Raw genomic sequence first — 15,163 nt, 5'->3', positions numbered from 1 at the left:
TAAGGAATAAAGATTTAAAATTTTTACGAATTTCTTTGATTCGCGTGCATTAAACATGCATTAGATTTATATCCTTTATAAATTAATTATACACATATCAGAGTTATTTTCTCTCACGATATATCCTGCAGCAATCGATTAGAGCACGAGCAAGATATACAACAGTTTAGTTTATCCGTTATGTACGATATTCCACCGAAATATACGCTTCATCAAATTTACATCAAGGAAGTCTTGAAAATTGCCAATAAACTTGTCAATAGCAGCAGTGACGTTCTTGGTGAGACAAAGTCCTCGAGACTTTGAACTCTTGGAAGATACCATCCTCTAAAGAAAGTCTAATGATGAGCTGTCGTTAAAGAATGCCGACAGTAATCGTCTCTAACGTAATCACTCATCGAACATCTGATCGTCTGTGCACCGCAACATTCATCGCGAACCGACATCGTTATATCATACAGTCATGGCACTCGCACGAATATCCGATTATGATATAACAGTCTGAAGCGCAAGAAATAGATTCTTTTAAAGACGACGTCGACGCGGCAATAAAAACCGTTACGCGGACTTATAGGGACTTTTGCGTGCGTGATGCTTTATTTTGAAATAATATTATCGACTTTCACAATTTGCGTCATCATTTTGTTGTTTTAGAAGATATTAAATTATATAAATACGTGAATTTATGACACGTTTTTTTGATACGTAGAATTTTGTACATGTGATACTTTGTTCTTTTTCCGTACATCGAGTGAAATTTTATACAAAATTACATTTCGAATGGAAGTTCAGTTCCATAATTTTACAGTACCGTCTCTACAATAGATCTCTACAATACATCTTTAAATTATAATCTTATTTTATGTTACATGTATAATAATTTTATATGTTCACGAAATTATTTGAAAATTATTTAAATTTATTTAAATTGTTAATCAAATTTATTGAATCCTGAATATAATACGCATGATGTATTTTTTAATCCGTAACATATCGTTTTGTGACGTTAAAGGAACATGTAAATCTTTGAGACCTACTAAAGTTTTTGATTATTAGTTTTATTTTTTAAAGAATTTTTCAAGTTTAATTAATTCTTAATCTGTGGTGTAACTATTTAAAAGACACAAATCAAATATTATTGATAGAATTTATTGCTTCTAAATTTTTTGACATATAAACATGTGTTGAAAATTATTTTCGGAAAACACTGTTTTAAATTATTCCTAGATTTATTAGTATTCATATGTTTCAGTTATGGCTTAAATAAGATATCGAGTGATTGAAATTCACTCGATATACATTTCTGTTCCTTTTTCCATATATATAAGGCGTACATAAGGGATTTAAATTTTTCAGTCTCTCTTCTCTTCACAAATCCGTCTACATTTTCCGCGCATATTTCTTTGGCCTCTTGTACATTATTGCCGGTATTGGTTCAAGGACCATCACTACCGTTATGTGAATGTCTTCCGTTTGTCAGTGGCCATAAATTCGTTACGCGTGGTTTTGCGTGCTCGCACGAGTTTACGTCCGTCGGTCGGTGCGACCCTTGGAACGTACCTCGAGTTCCACTTTACGGACCGGAAAGATGGATGAGAGCTTCGCGGGAGGCGAGTTGAAATAAATTTCAACGAGACGAGAGGGGCTCGCGGTAAATTTTTTTCGTTTAGCGAAACCGAGAGAACCTCAAAGGAAGAGCCAGTTTCTACTGGCTTATGTGCGCGCGGAAAACTTGCTCCTTCTCTCTTTCGCTCGCGCAAAGGTATCGGCGAATTCTATTGCTGAAGCGAAGGAGGTTTTGCTCCGAACGAGGCTGGTAATACTAAAGAGACTCTCCCTCCGACCCATCTCTTTAACCTCCAACGGTACTGCACTTCGTGCAATTTCACGGAAGATTGCAACCGCTCGCTGAGATTTTGTATATTTAATCGACAATGCTGTTCGAAAATGCCGGAATAAGAGAGAAACTTGCAGACAGGTACTCTCGTGACGAACGCAACGTGATTATAAGCCAGCGGATGTACTTCTGGAAATAATTGTTACATAATTATTATAATTTGATGATACAGAGGTAAAATTTAAATAATTAGAAAACTCAATAAAATAATACACGTATCTCTCTATAAAATAATGAATTAGCATTTTCAACATTGCACATTTACTTCATTAATTATTATTTCGATATTTATCAAGCTTTGATTCACTCGATGTACGGAATTATCGGCAAAAGACGTATACTTTACTATTCGATTTGTTCGAAGGTTTACTCATGAGTAACGTCTAAGAAAGTACTATCGTTTGCAACATTAACTTACATAAAATATTCTACACAGAAAAAAAGATTTTCTCTGCCGTAGCTAATCTTAGTTTGTTATAATATATTTGCTGCCGTAACTATAAATTTATAAACTACAGCGAAATGGTTTGCTGTGGCTGTTATAATATAGATATCACAGCTAAGACATTAGCTATAATATCTATATTTTAGCTGTCCATATTTTACATCTGCCATTTAGTTACCACATGCAGTTTTTAGTTACGACAGCTACTTTTTTTTCATGTACTGCAGATGTAATAATATTTTATTATACATATCATATCGCTCGAAATTATCACAACGTGACTAGATGTGTGTTAAATTTTTCAAGCTTGCGAATAAAAGTTTTATTGAAACGGGTAAGGATATATCGAGAAAAAATTTAGTTTGCGAAATGATGGTCGTGAGATAAAATACGCAACAACGTTGATTTTATTGAGTAATCGTGAAAAGGCGGGTTTAATCGATGGATTATTCAACATTACGGTGCTATACAGCGCAGCAAATAACATCGCCCCTTTTCTCCTCGTTGTAAATGCACAGGTAGAAATTTCGTTCAGCGAGATAGTGCCGGTAAATCAAAGTTTATTCGTCGTGTAAATCGCATATACGCAGTAAAGTGCCGTCGTCAAGCGGCGACAATGCTGTTGCAACAAATTGTGTGCGCATACGAGATTTGGGAGTAAACCGTGTATATAAACGCGATTATGCATGGGGCGTCGTAGACCGCGAGAATGTATAATCAACAACGTGCTATTTGTTTATGTTTCTAATAAAACGCAAACAAGATACAGCCATTATTTTCGCGTCAGTTTCCCCTCGTTTGTTACAAATTCGCAAATTATTATCTCGAAGATCGGTTGCAGAAACTGCACGAATATATCTTTACTTAATTATTACACAGAAAGGATAATTTTGCTGAAGTATCTGAAAGTAGGTACAGATTTGAAAATAATTTTGTTCAAAATAATTGTGTAAAACGCTCAAACAATAATAATGAGCAATATCGCAAAAAGTTTTGATATTCTATCAACCAGCTTCTACATAATTATTTTTTAGATATTTTGGTAAAACCGTTTCTTTCCGTGTAAATCAATATTTGTATAATGTATTTATGTTGCATCTTATTATAATCTTTCAAAATTGTTCTAAAATACTTACTTCGATTCGGGATATTATATTAGAAAAGATAATTTTATCGAAAGGATAAGATTCTCATTAAAATATAATTCTTTGATTTCTCTATAATTTATGCATACAGTGATTTTTATTAGAAACTAAACGATTAAAGAAGATTGATCCATATAGTTTTTCATTCAAGTTTTTCTCTTCATCGGCCCGATTTATCCATTTTATTTTAAGACGCACCTTCTTTTCACTTATTTTCCAGAATAAAGCCGTACGCATTAATAGATCTTCGTAGCCGTCAACCTATTTACTACGCGCGAACACACTGCGAGACGCGCACACACAATTACCTACTTACAGCTCATTAAACTATTTCCCAATCTTCAATCTTGCGTACATGCAATGGTAGTTGAATCAAACGAAGACTTATGGATACAAATGTCGAATGGATTGAAGTAGATCGATAATAGCGATTGTTCATTGTCAATCAATTGGAAGCGTATAAATAGAAATCTCAGCAAAGATTTTAGTAATATATCTTATTGTTAGTAACATATTCTGTGTCACATTTATACATGTTTAATGTGCAAAAACATTCACTAAACATTATCAAATTTAAAAATTTATAAGTTTGTAAAGTTATAGATATATTTAAAGTTCATAAATTTATATAATTATAAATTTAATAGTTTATAAAATTTCTTATGGTTATATAATTTATATAATTACATGATTATGTAAATTATTAAAATCTAACTTTCTATATTAATTCGGTAAGCTTAAGAAATTCAACTATGTTTCGTGCACATAATTGTTAGATATTAATGGGATTGATAAAGAAATTAACGTAGTGTTTTATATTTGACGTTATTTGAAATATTACTTGATTCGTTCTGGCCAAATTATTCGACATGTATCTCGTATAATCTAAATCTTATGAATAAGTGTAAGCCAAGACATTTGTCTGCTGTAATCCAAAATAGGACTGTCGTGATGCCACGTCGTAACGAGAAGATATATAGGCCGTACAAAAATTTCGCTGCCGCGTTAAATCGTTAATGAATCCGTCGCGCAACCGCCCACGTTCGTGAATGTCTTAATGAAGGCAATCCAATTAGTATGCCCGCGGACAATGGAAGAGATCACGGGAAGTACGAATCTCTTCCGGATCCTGTGTCCCTTTCGTTCCTGCCTCGCGCGACTTGCATTCTCAGCGTTCCGTCGTGCGAAATATGCGCATGCTTTATAGAGCCGATGAAATGTGTGAATTTAATTTCTCGGTGCTGCGGGCGCATAAATATGCATCGCACAGCGCTCGCTCCTTCCCCGCGCTCTGATTTATGCGCGATTACGCATTTACTGGAGCGGCGACGGATTTCGCTGACCGAGGACGGTCAGCGGTTTCGATATTGTCCGGATGAACGGGAGGAAACGACATAAAAGGACCGCTGAAAACTTTAATCGATAGCTCTCCCGATAATCCGATCCATCGGACGGATCAATTTATCCTGCGGCATCTGCACTTCAATATAGATTCCGTATCACGGTTATTTTATAACAAAAACCAGCAGTAGATTATCTTTCTCTTTCGATATAAAAAGAAATTGGAAAAATTTTAATAATATAATTTTTTAGTTTTTATATTATGTTATACCGAAAGAAAAGTTTTTAGTATTTGTGTTATTGTATTATAATTATAATTGTTGCTACTATAATAATGTAAGTAATAATAATTATATGTATAGTTCTATTAACAAATATGTATATTTTTATTTTATTTACATACATACAGTTGATATAAAAAATAACTACAAATTATAATAATATTATTGCGGTTATCACGATTATTTTATAATAACTACAACCAAGTAGAACTAAAAGAATTACAACCAAGATCTTAAAACAATATTAAGTCATAAAAATAATTGCAATTAATTTAATTACAATTTATATTCATTTTTAATACCAGCTGTATATATAAATAATTGTTGACAGAACTATGTATATTATTAGTAACATTTTAGCAGTAATAATTAACCATAATTATGTAACATGTAATTACAGTTACAAATCCCAAAAGCTTTGCTCTCAGTGTAGGTATTTTAGTATTGACTTAATTATATTGGATTAGCAATTTGATTATTTTAACATAAATATATTTGTTTTGATGTTTGATTTCTTTTAAAGTGCTCTTGAAAGCTTTCGATCAACGATAAATGATAAAATAAGTGATACTGATATTTCTCGTGTCACGAAATATATTTGTATTTGTATTACGTATTATGTATTGTGTCAGATAAATCAATTTCCGCGGAAAATGTTATATATAGGACTCCGGTATGTACGTCCTTTTCTCTTTCGGAACACGTACGACGACCATGAAAGTTAATCAAGCAGTCCGACGCATCGAGTATTAAATTAATCCCAACACGTTGTGTGCAGAGCTCGCGAGAATGTAACCAGCCGCGACGGTTGATTGATACAAATTGGCATCAATTTCCTTCAATTTGCGAGGGATCTCGTAATTTTACGACGCTAGGCGGCATCTGCCGACGTTGTTAGGCGCCTCGCCGGCGGCAAAGCATTTCTCTCGACACGTATGGATCGATGTAAACTGGTTGAGTCGTCGGTAAAGCCGGAGGTATCATTTCGAAATGACTTGGATAGGTGGCGTACGTACCACCTCTTTTCTCGATAGCTCGAATAGCTCGCTCGTGCGAGGTTTCTCTTGTTGTTTTGTTATTTATGTCAACTTCGTCTGAATTGTTAATTTATGCTGATTGTGAATGCATGCTACATTGATCGACAATGTTGCATTTGGCTGTGAGATTAAATATCTGCTCTGGTTTTTTACATTGATTAAAATTTAATTAAAAATTTTTGGTTTTACATTAATTAAGATTTAATACCTTAATCTCATTAATTTTAATAATATTCATAATTTTTAATGGCAGGTGTCTGGTAGACTAATTAAATAATTCTTTTTTCTCGTGATTAACGATTTGTTGAATGTGAATTAATGTAACGACATTTAATTTTGTTGATTCGAATTTTAAATACGTTTATTCAAAACGTTTATATAAAATGATAAGTTTTATAATTTTCTCATTTTACTAATAAAATTTGTATTTCCTTTTTCAGTTGCCGGATCTAAACAATCTGGATGAAAAGGTGAGTCCACGATGAAAATGGCATCGCAACAATACGTGAGTTTACACAAGAAATGTATATAGCACTTATAAATAAAAAAATTATTTACTGTTATGTTAAAAAACGGAGAAATCCGGTATAAACTTCAGTATAAATCTCAAGTCTATATACGTACAATAATTGCAGTCAATATACGAATAAATTATTCGATAGTGATATTTGTACGTTAAATATAGACTATGCAGTTTAAATATAGACGAAGAAGAACGTTTTATAGATGCATAAAAATTACAACGTTAATTTTATACAGAAAATTATCTACTTATTATTACCATAAATTGACTATCATCATAAACTGATGAGTCAACGCAATGCAGGCAATGAGAATGTAAAAAATTTTCACGACTTTGATTTATCTGTCGTCTACCTTATCATTTATCTATTTTTGTTCACACTATTAATCGCCTCAAATTAATCATAATACGATACTAGGTATCTAAATTTTAGCTCTCCGATCTTTGTAATTTTTACATTACGCTGGTATACTTGATAGGGAACTTACTGTAGATTAGTGTAGATAATTTATATCGTTATAGGCAAGTTAAGGTTGAGTTTGAAACGATGCTTCATTGTTTTTTTTTATCAAAGGTTTTTATAAAGGCATCTGGAATCAAATTCTTTTATTTTAATATACGTTACGGATCAACATCATGAAAATTTTGCAATGCATGGAAATTGAAAAACTTTACGTTATATACCGCATATTCTTGAAGATTATTATTTACATATATAAATTTTACTTGTCAAAAACAATCTCCATTTTATTTAAAAATTTGAAGGGCAAGTGGAAAGAAAGTGGCGTAGACATACCAATGCAAGAATAATCAATCCACGTCGGGAATGGTAAAATATCAAGTCGTGGAATCTATTGTTACTTTTCTCTCTTTGAATTCATTTTTCTTCGAGAGGATTCTTCGGATCTTCCCAAACCTTCATTTATATTGAATTTTTACGTAAAACGACATTCACGAAAGAATGTTCCGCAGAGTCACGTTTGCATATCCGAGGAATGTCAGTCATCTCGTATCGGTGACAGGACCATCTGTTCCGAGGAATTGTACACGGCGTTTGAGAGGAATGTTACGTAATAGCTATCCTAATTATATGTGACACCATATCGATTTATTAGAATTTGGACATATATAACGTTGTTACATATATAACATAAAACAATGACATCAAAAAATCGATCTTTTTGTAATTTAGACATTTCGTTTTAATACGTTATAATACGTGTGTGTTTTACATGTACCTATATAATGAATGCAAAAAGTATAATGCATTATATATTCGTACAGGAAAGATTATAAGAAAAGCTTTATTCATAGAAAATAAACATTAATTAGCATTTATTAACAATGAGTACGTTCCTAATATAAATAAAAAACTTCGCGAAAATAACTGTATTTATAATCTTAGAAGTAAATTTCTTGACTGTACGAGTAGGTACTTTTTGTGCATCTAAATAACAATTTTCTATTTTCACTTATTATTAAGATAATATATTTTAATTATTCCACATTCTTTTAAGTAAAATAATTTTAAGAAATATATAATCTATTTTATTCTTTGTTAATGAATTGCTAATTAATGTTTATTTTCTAAAATTAAGATTTTTTTTTTAATATCGTCCTTGTATGAACACTTTTTGCACTCACTATACATTATATGCATACTTCTATAATTTAATATATTTCTTTTTTTATTTTTTATGCATATAATAATTCATGATTAAGATCGCACTATAAAATACAATTTAATACCACGTAATAATCATTGCTGCATAACTAATAGAGAATCTCTAGGAATTAGGAAAAAACAAAACATTACGTCAAAATTTAAATTAATCACGTCAATTAAAATCCTCGTTCTCTCGTATTCTTCTAATAGAATCATCACAACTCCTCCACGTAATCCGTCATTACGGTGTTGTTGCGTAATTTAACTCGAAGAACGATTCTCTTCAATTTTACCGCGGCATTGCTCATTATCCAATTTCAGCGGTCATCGAACTTCTCGCCGTCGAAAATTGCATGCGTTTATTCATCCGTTCCGGCGTACAAGGCCCAATTTTCATATGTTGGCACGTGGGTTTATATTTGGACGCGGATCAGCGGGTGGTTTCGTTCACGTTCACGAGTCGAATACAAGAATCACGTGTGCGTAATTCCGCGTGTTCTGGTTACGACCTTCGTGCGATCGTACTGCTACCGCGCGTCCGCTACCGGGTAGCATAATCGACTGTACTCTCCTTTGACATGCAAATGACGCCATGCAGCATTCAAATTGTAGCCCGTATTCCGGCATAGTTGCACACTGACTTTTGTACTGTACAACAAGCACCGTGCGTTACGCGGCGATAAAGCGGCTTTATTAGATTGCATTTCGTAGTCGCGTGATCTTTGTGGAAAAGGGAAATAATGATCCATACACCATTGTTATATTGAGAATGGCAGGAGGTAATCCGTAAGTAAAACGTGAATTTTCTCTCCATGACATATACATACAATTCGCATTCGTGAATTCGCAAATTAGAATAAATACATTGAGAACATAATGTACTAAATTTTAATAAATATTTGTTTGAATAATACTGGCTGAATATTTACTAAATATATTTATCATAAGTTAGTACTAAGTCTCAAACAAGTATCTATCAAAATTTATTACATTTTTCAGTACGATGAAAACATTAATTGTTAATGAAATTAAACAAGATATTTAATTAGTGCCGAACAATAATCCAATTTGAATTTAAAACCAGCATTGAATATAAATAAAGTCGCTGTTAAATAGAAGCAATCACCACAAATTATCGTCTATTTAGGCACTTACATGGCGTATTGGATATAATTTAGACATTCTGTCGAAACTACACGTCGAATAGATACCGGCTATAAATAATATATTTATACGCATACATGTATCTACATGTGCTCGTCATTAAATCGAGTATCATTAGCGATCAGTTAGTGTCCGGGATGAACATTCTATTGATGTCTGCCGCGCTGTGTGCGCACGTGACTATTGCATTTGCAGGTGCAAAGTGTCGTTGGCCAATGAGGTCGTCGATCGTTCACTGTCCAATCGAGTATTTTTATGCGTATCTGACTCTAATGGTGTAATATTCTGTGTGCATCCGCGAGATCGAGGTTAATTGATAATATGGATTTAAATGTTTTGAATCATTAAAATTTTAGAATATTAATCTTAATGCAATTTTGATGTAATAACTGATTATAGAGGAATAAAAGTATGTTCTTTTTTCTTTATGTCTTCATTCTGTTTTTTGTAATCAATTAAAAATGGCAATTTTTTAGTTATGTCGTTATAGCAAATAAACGATACGTTGTTGATTATAACGATTTTAATTCGATTGATTTTTAATGCATGATTTTTAACGCAACATTTACAGATTTTTTCAATTAATCTCGTCGACAGATTTTCAAATGAATTAAGGCTGCACTGTGCGCAGCATTCTATCATTACTCCTCGTCTCTTGTATAAACAATTCGAACCATATAATATATATGTATCCTAATAGCGTGATACTCGAGCATCGCTAGATGCGGTTATTCACTTTTATGCACAGTAAAGTCGTTATGGAAGTTTGAGGGAAACAGGCCACGCGTACTTCGTACGCTTTCCATGCATATATAAACTGTAGTTTCCTAATGTACTTCTAATGTTCTTGTGCAAACGGTTATTTCTAACAGTGCGGGCGACAAGTCAACACTTTTAGCGTGAATAGTCGTAACACGATGTGACATTTAAACGACTGACGAAATACCATTATCGTTGTTTTTAATGCACAGCTTGCATTATTAATTTGAATCTTTTTATTATTAATATTAAACGCATGCAGATATAGAAATGATGTAGAAATTAATTTCTAAATGTTAAAAAAAATCAAATAGTTTTTTGCGATTCGAGGTAAACAATGTTGTGAGAATAATAACTTGGCTTGCAATTGCGTAACGATATGTTTTCGATCGCGAGCTCGGAATTGCTACGGAGAGACCGGTTCTGAACTCTCGAACTCGGAATCGGTTCGAACTGGCTTGGAAGCCATTATGTCAATTTGATGTCAATGTGAGAATAACTTCAGTCTTTGTTACGCAATGATTTGTTTTCAAACGCGAGTTACATGAGTTCGCGTTTGAAAACAAATCATTGCTAAAGAGCTCGAGTCTTCCGAGCTTGGAATCAGTTCTTAATCGATTCCTTATTGAGTTAGAAGACCGCACCTCGCTGACTATGCTGTTTCCACGATTTAGTACTCATGCGATAATAACTTTACTTGCGCAACGATTTGTTTTCGCGCTCGGGGTGGAATTGCTCGCTGTAGGAAAGAGGGATCGAGCGATACCGGTTCGCGATATATGCGACGTATTTGCTTGGCCGTAGGTGCCTTTTAGAGGTTGAGAAAATATCTGTGTCACTCGTGACGATCGGTCGCCGCCGTTGAGCTTGCCAGATACTTGTTGTAAACAGGATGGAATTCACATGCAAATTTAAGTTAACGCGTATGCGACAGGAGTATCGAGGTCGCGGGCTTAATTTTCGTTCGGTGATTTTAGGAGGTTGCGAGAGAGTAAAAGTGCTCGCGCGTTTTTCGGTGAAAGTACGGGCTCCGCAGGCTCGATCAATTGGGTTAACGACTCCTCGAGTAAGCACATTCGCCATTCTGAGCACGGGCTCGAAGTTGCGCGATTAACTGGGATGATTATGACAGCGCGAGCGGAGAAAATATCCTTGCCGAAGTAACACCCGACAAAATTGATACTCATTATTCTTCAACGACTTCACGATGATGCGCGAGTAGTAGTAATTAGATCGATCATATTTCATGATGATATCGTAACATTATCTATAATATCATTATCATTTTTGATAATGATACAATTTTTATACGGTCATTAAATGAATATCATCCATCTTTGTTGAACTTACATTTATAATTATTGTATTTATATTATAATTTTTTCTCAAGTTTTCTCAAGTCGTTTATACATTTTTCATATTATTTGGATTACTCATTAACATTAATTTAATGACTATCATTTTTCAAAAACTTCAAATCAAGGATCGTTACAATTAAATTTGAGGAAAGATAAAAAAGAATAACATTACTTGAAAACAAGATATTTTCATTTTTTTGCGAAATTGCTGGTACTAATTTTTCCATTGAAAGATCTCTTTGAGTGACAGACATAATTGCAGTGGTTTACATAAAATGTGTGTCATCAGACAATCGTTCGTTTAGCAGAGCGGATAATCATTAATACACGTAAAGTATAGCTTCCGCTCATATCATGCGAAACTCGACCGTCATCATGCATCTGTCGTCAACCAACGATGTCTGTTTTGAAATTCTCTAACTCACTTTCGCGTATTATGTGCAAATTTCGCGCGCACTACGAGAAACGCTCGTTTTCGGTGTCCGTTTACAACACCATTATTTACAATTTGTAGTCGGGCTTGTGAAGCAAACTGACGTTTGCTACTTTTACTACTTGCGTACGCATATACGCACAAAAGTTTATGTACAATTTTTTCTCAAAATAATAATTTTTATTTATTTCAACATCTAGAATCCCTTAATTTTATTTTCAAACAATACGATGCAATTTATACCATTTATTTAATTTGCAAAGAGAAAAATGATTAAATCGCTTTAATGATTTCAATTCCATTTTTATCTAATTTCTACTCCCTTCTTACTACATAATAACTTTACAAAATAAATAATAAAAAATTGTTATATACAATCATATATAGTTTTTTTTAAATTCTTATATAATTCCGAATTGTCTCGTTATAGAAATTTTTGAAATATTATGTCATAGTTCTCGCGCGAGCTTTTACGCGAAATTTAATATTACGGTAACGCGATATTTCGCGACGCGAATAATATCGCATCAGGGATTCTCGACTCACATTACGCCGGCGATTAGCGTCCCTGAACGGCGCTATATGTACGTTAATTCTCTAGTATGTACATATACATACGTCTAGTGTACATATGCTACACACATACACACGACGTATATGGTCGAGCTTGATAAACAACAGTGGTTGCCAAATCGTGGCTATTAATAAATGGTAAATAATTTGCGTAATGAAACACGTTCGGCGTGGCTGATGTTTTGTAGAACGGACGCAAATCTCGCAAATGTCGCGTTCGATAACGCACTAGATCGTTTATTTCGACGAGATCTCATCGAAATAAACGAGAAGCTACTCGTCGAAACGAAGTATCGAGCAAAATCGTTAATTTCTCATGATATGTTGAAGTATAAATAATTCAGAGAAATGCTTATCTTTAATGACGAAGCCATAGCGGATTCGGTTACGCTTAGTTTCAGTAATTGGAGGTTCAAGAACTCCATTACGAATCTTTCTCTCTGCCTCACTCTTCGAATATTACATCGGTGGATTTTCCTTGGGCGAAAGTCTGCCGATGAGAAACAGCGTTGAATAGAAGAGAATCGTTAATTTCTCGCGATACACGTACTCTGAAGCATGAACTTAAAGTAGCATTTTATCTTGAACGGCAGCCATGACAGATATGATTCCATCTAGATTCGCTAATTAGCGCTTCAAGGACTTGATAATGTGTTACGGTAATGTATAAGCCTAACGTTATTCATCTTCAGTTCTTTGACTATTTAAGTTTACTCCATATATTATACGTTAACAAAAGTAAATATTGGCACAGAACTGTTTTAATAAAAATATGATTTTGATTAGTGACTTGCAGATGTGAATTTTAGTGATTTACATAAACTACTGTTTACGCAGATTTGCATCCTTCATTCAACGTTAAATGCCAAAGTTTTAAACGAATGAAGATAAATTTAATTATTTAATAAAATTCTTGTACGTAATCATGCATTGTAATTTATTCGTAAGAACTCCAATTGGCAAATCTGTTACGGTATAATCTATGAGTCTCATTTCTCATCTTTAGTTTAAATTTTCTTTGAATATTTAAATTTACTCCGCTATATGCAACGAAAGTACTCAGTTCTTAGATGAATAAAGATGAATTAAATTATTTATGTCAAATTCGTGTATATAATTAAAATTTTCATATAATAATCCGTAAGAACGTTGGTAAGTCATGGAATTAAAGGAATGATATTTATAATTTTGTAGAGAGTTGATAGTTTCCGATATCAGACAAGATGTTATGACTGCGAATGCAAATGGGTTAACACGCGATAATTTAATATGAATCTTCTAGAACGGTCGTTAACCTCCCGAGTGTATAAAGAGCAAAAGCTAGAGGTAAAGTATACTCTCGGCAACAGTGACGTGTATTGCGCGTCACTGCACATACCTGAAACGGTAATTTGCTGTGACGTGCAATATGCGTCACTGCAGCGGAGAAGAATCTTATGTAGGTATTATGTTCATTTTATATCGGCGCATTACTGCGATACTCATGTTACGTTTGAAGAATAATAATTTTATTCTTTCACATTCTTATAAGAGACTACTCATTACCGCATCTTTTCCTTTGCATTCATATAAAAACTTAGGAATTTTTTTCTATCATTTGTATTTCTTTATGAGTGTGCGAGTTGGATTAACTTATTTCAAGCAGAAGGATATAATAAGCACGCTGATTACTTTAGTTATTCTAATTATGCACACAGCCAGTACAGGATTCGTGATTCCACCTTGCATATCTCTTTGCTTGGATTGCGTAGAGTTTAACGGTTGCGCGCGCATGAATAGGAAAGCCGAGCCAAAAAGAGAAACCCGAACGAAAAGCAGTGGATTTAAATAAAGCCACCGATTGACTCTTCTGGCTAAACGTCATTAAGCCGGCGGCGACAAATGTAGGATCGACGGGATTGCGTTCAATTAACATTTCTCCCTAACCTACAGGGCGAACGCCATTTGTCCATTAATAAATACGCTTGAATCGCCTCACGTAACCGCTCAATAGATAAATAATGTAACCGATGCGGGTTACGAGATCGAAAGCTGCGTTCGGGGCGAAGTTGTGGGTGTGCATGTATGTGTTATGTATACCGCGTACACGTGGCGTGGCTCTGTGTGATTTACATATAGCAATTAACCCTTTGCGGTCGTGGCGTTCGCAACAGCAGGGATTTATATGCCGGAGGGGCACATTGCGAGAGACTTGCAAATCAAAGGGCAAGTGCCTCTCACATGGCGAAACGCGTCTAGGGAACCGATCGATTACTTGTGACGATCCTTTCGGACATCTCAATATAGTCGCAGTACACTAATTATGACTGAACTTTTATTACATTTTGGTAATTATGTAGGGAAGAACGAGGGAACCGTGAATATACCTGAGGGAAAAACGAAATAAAACTGACAATCATTTATGAATTAATAAGTCTTTATTTAAAAGATATTTTTAGCTTTAAACAGTAATTGATATCTATATATTATCAACTATAATTTTAAACAAAAAATAAAACCCTTACCTTTAGAACTATCCGCCTTCACGCGATACAATGTTGA

General features: G+C 33.9%; 1 protein-coding gene across 1 annotated transcript in view; it reads left to right on the top strand.

Moving 5' to 3' along the window:
- Sesn (Sestrin) overlaps nt 1-15,163 on the top strand; it is a 209,164-nt gene that overhangs the window by 63,790 nt on the left and 130,211 nt on the right. Inside the window, exon 6 of the mRNA XM_018453834.1 lies at nt 6,587-6,616. Coding sequence (XP_018309336.1) covers nt 6,587-6,616 — 30 coding nt within the window. The remainder of the gene's footprint in view (nt 1-6,586; nt 6,617-15,163) is intronic.

The sequence above is a fragment of the Mycetomoellerius zeteki genome, unplaced genomic scaffold (genome assembly GCF_001594055.1).
Source record: "Mycetomoellerius zeteki isolate Tzet28-1 unplaced genomic scaffold, Tzet1.0 scaffold41, whole genome shotgun sequence".
Taxonomy (NCBI): Eukaryota; Metazoa; Arthropoda; class Insecta; order Hymenoptera; family Formicidae; genus Mycetomoellerius; species Mycetomoellerius zeteki.
This window is presented reverse-complemented; position numbering and strand designations above follow the sequence as displayed.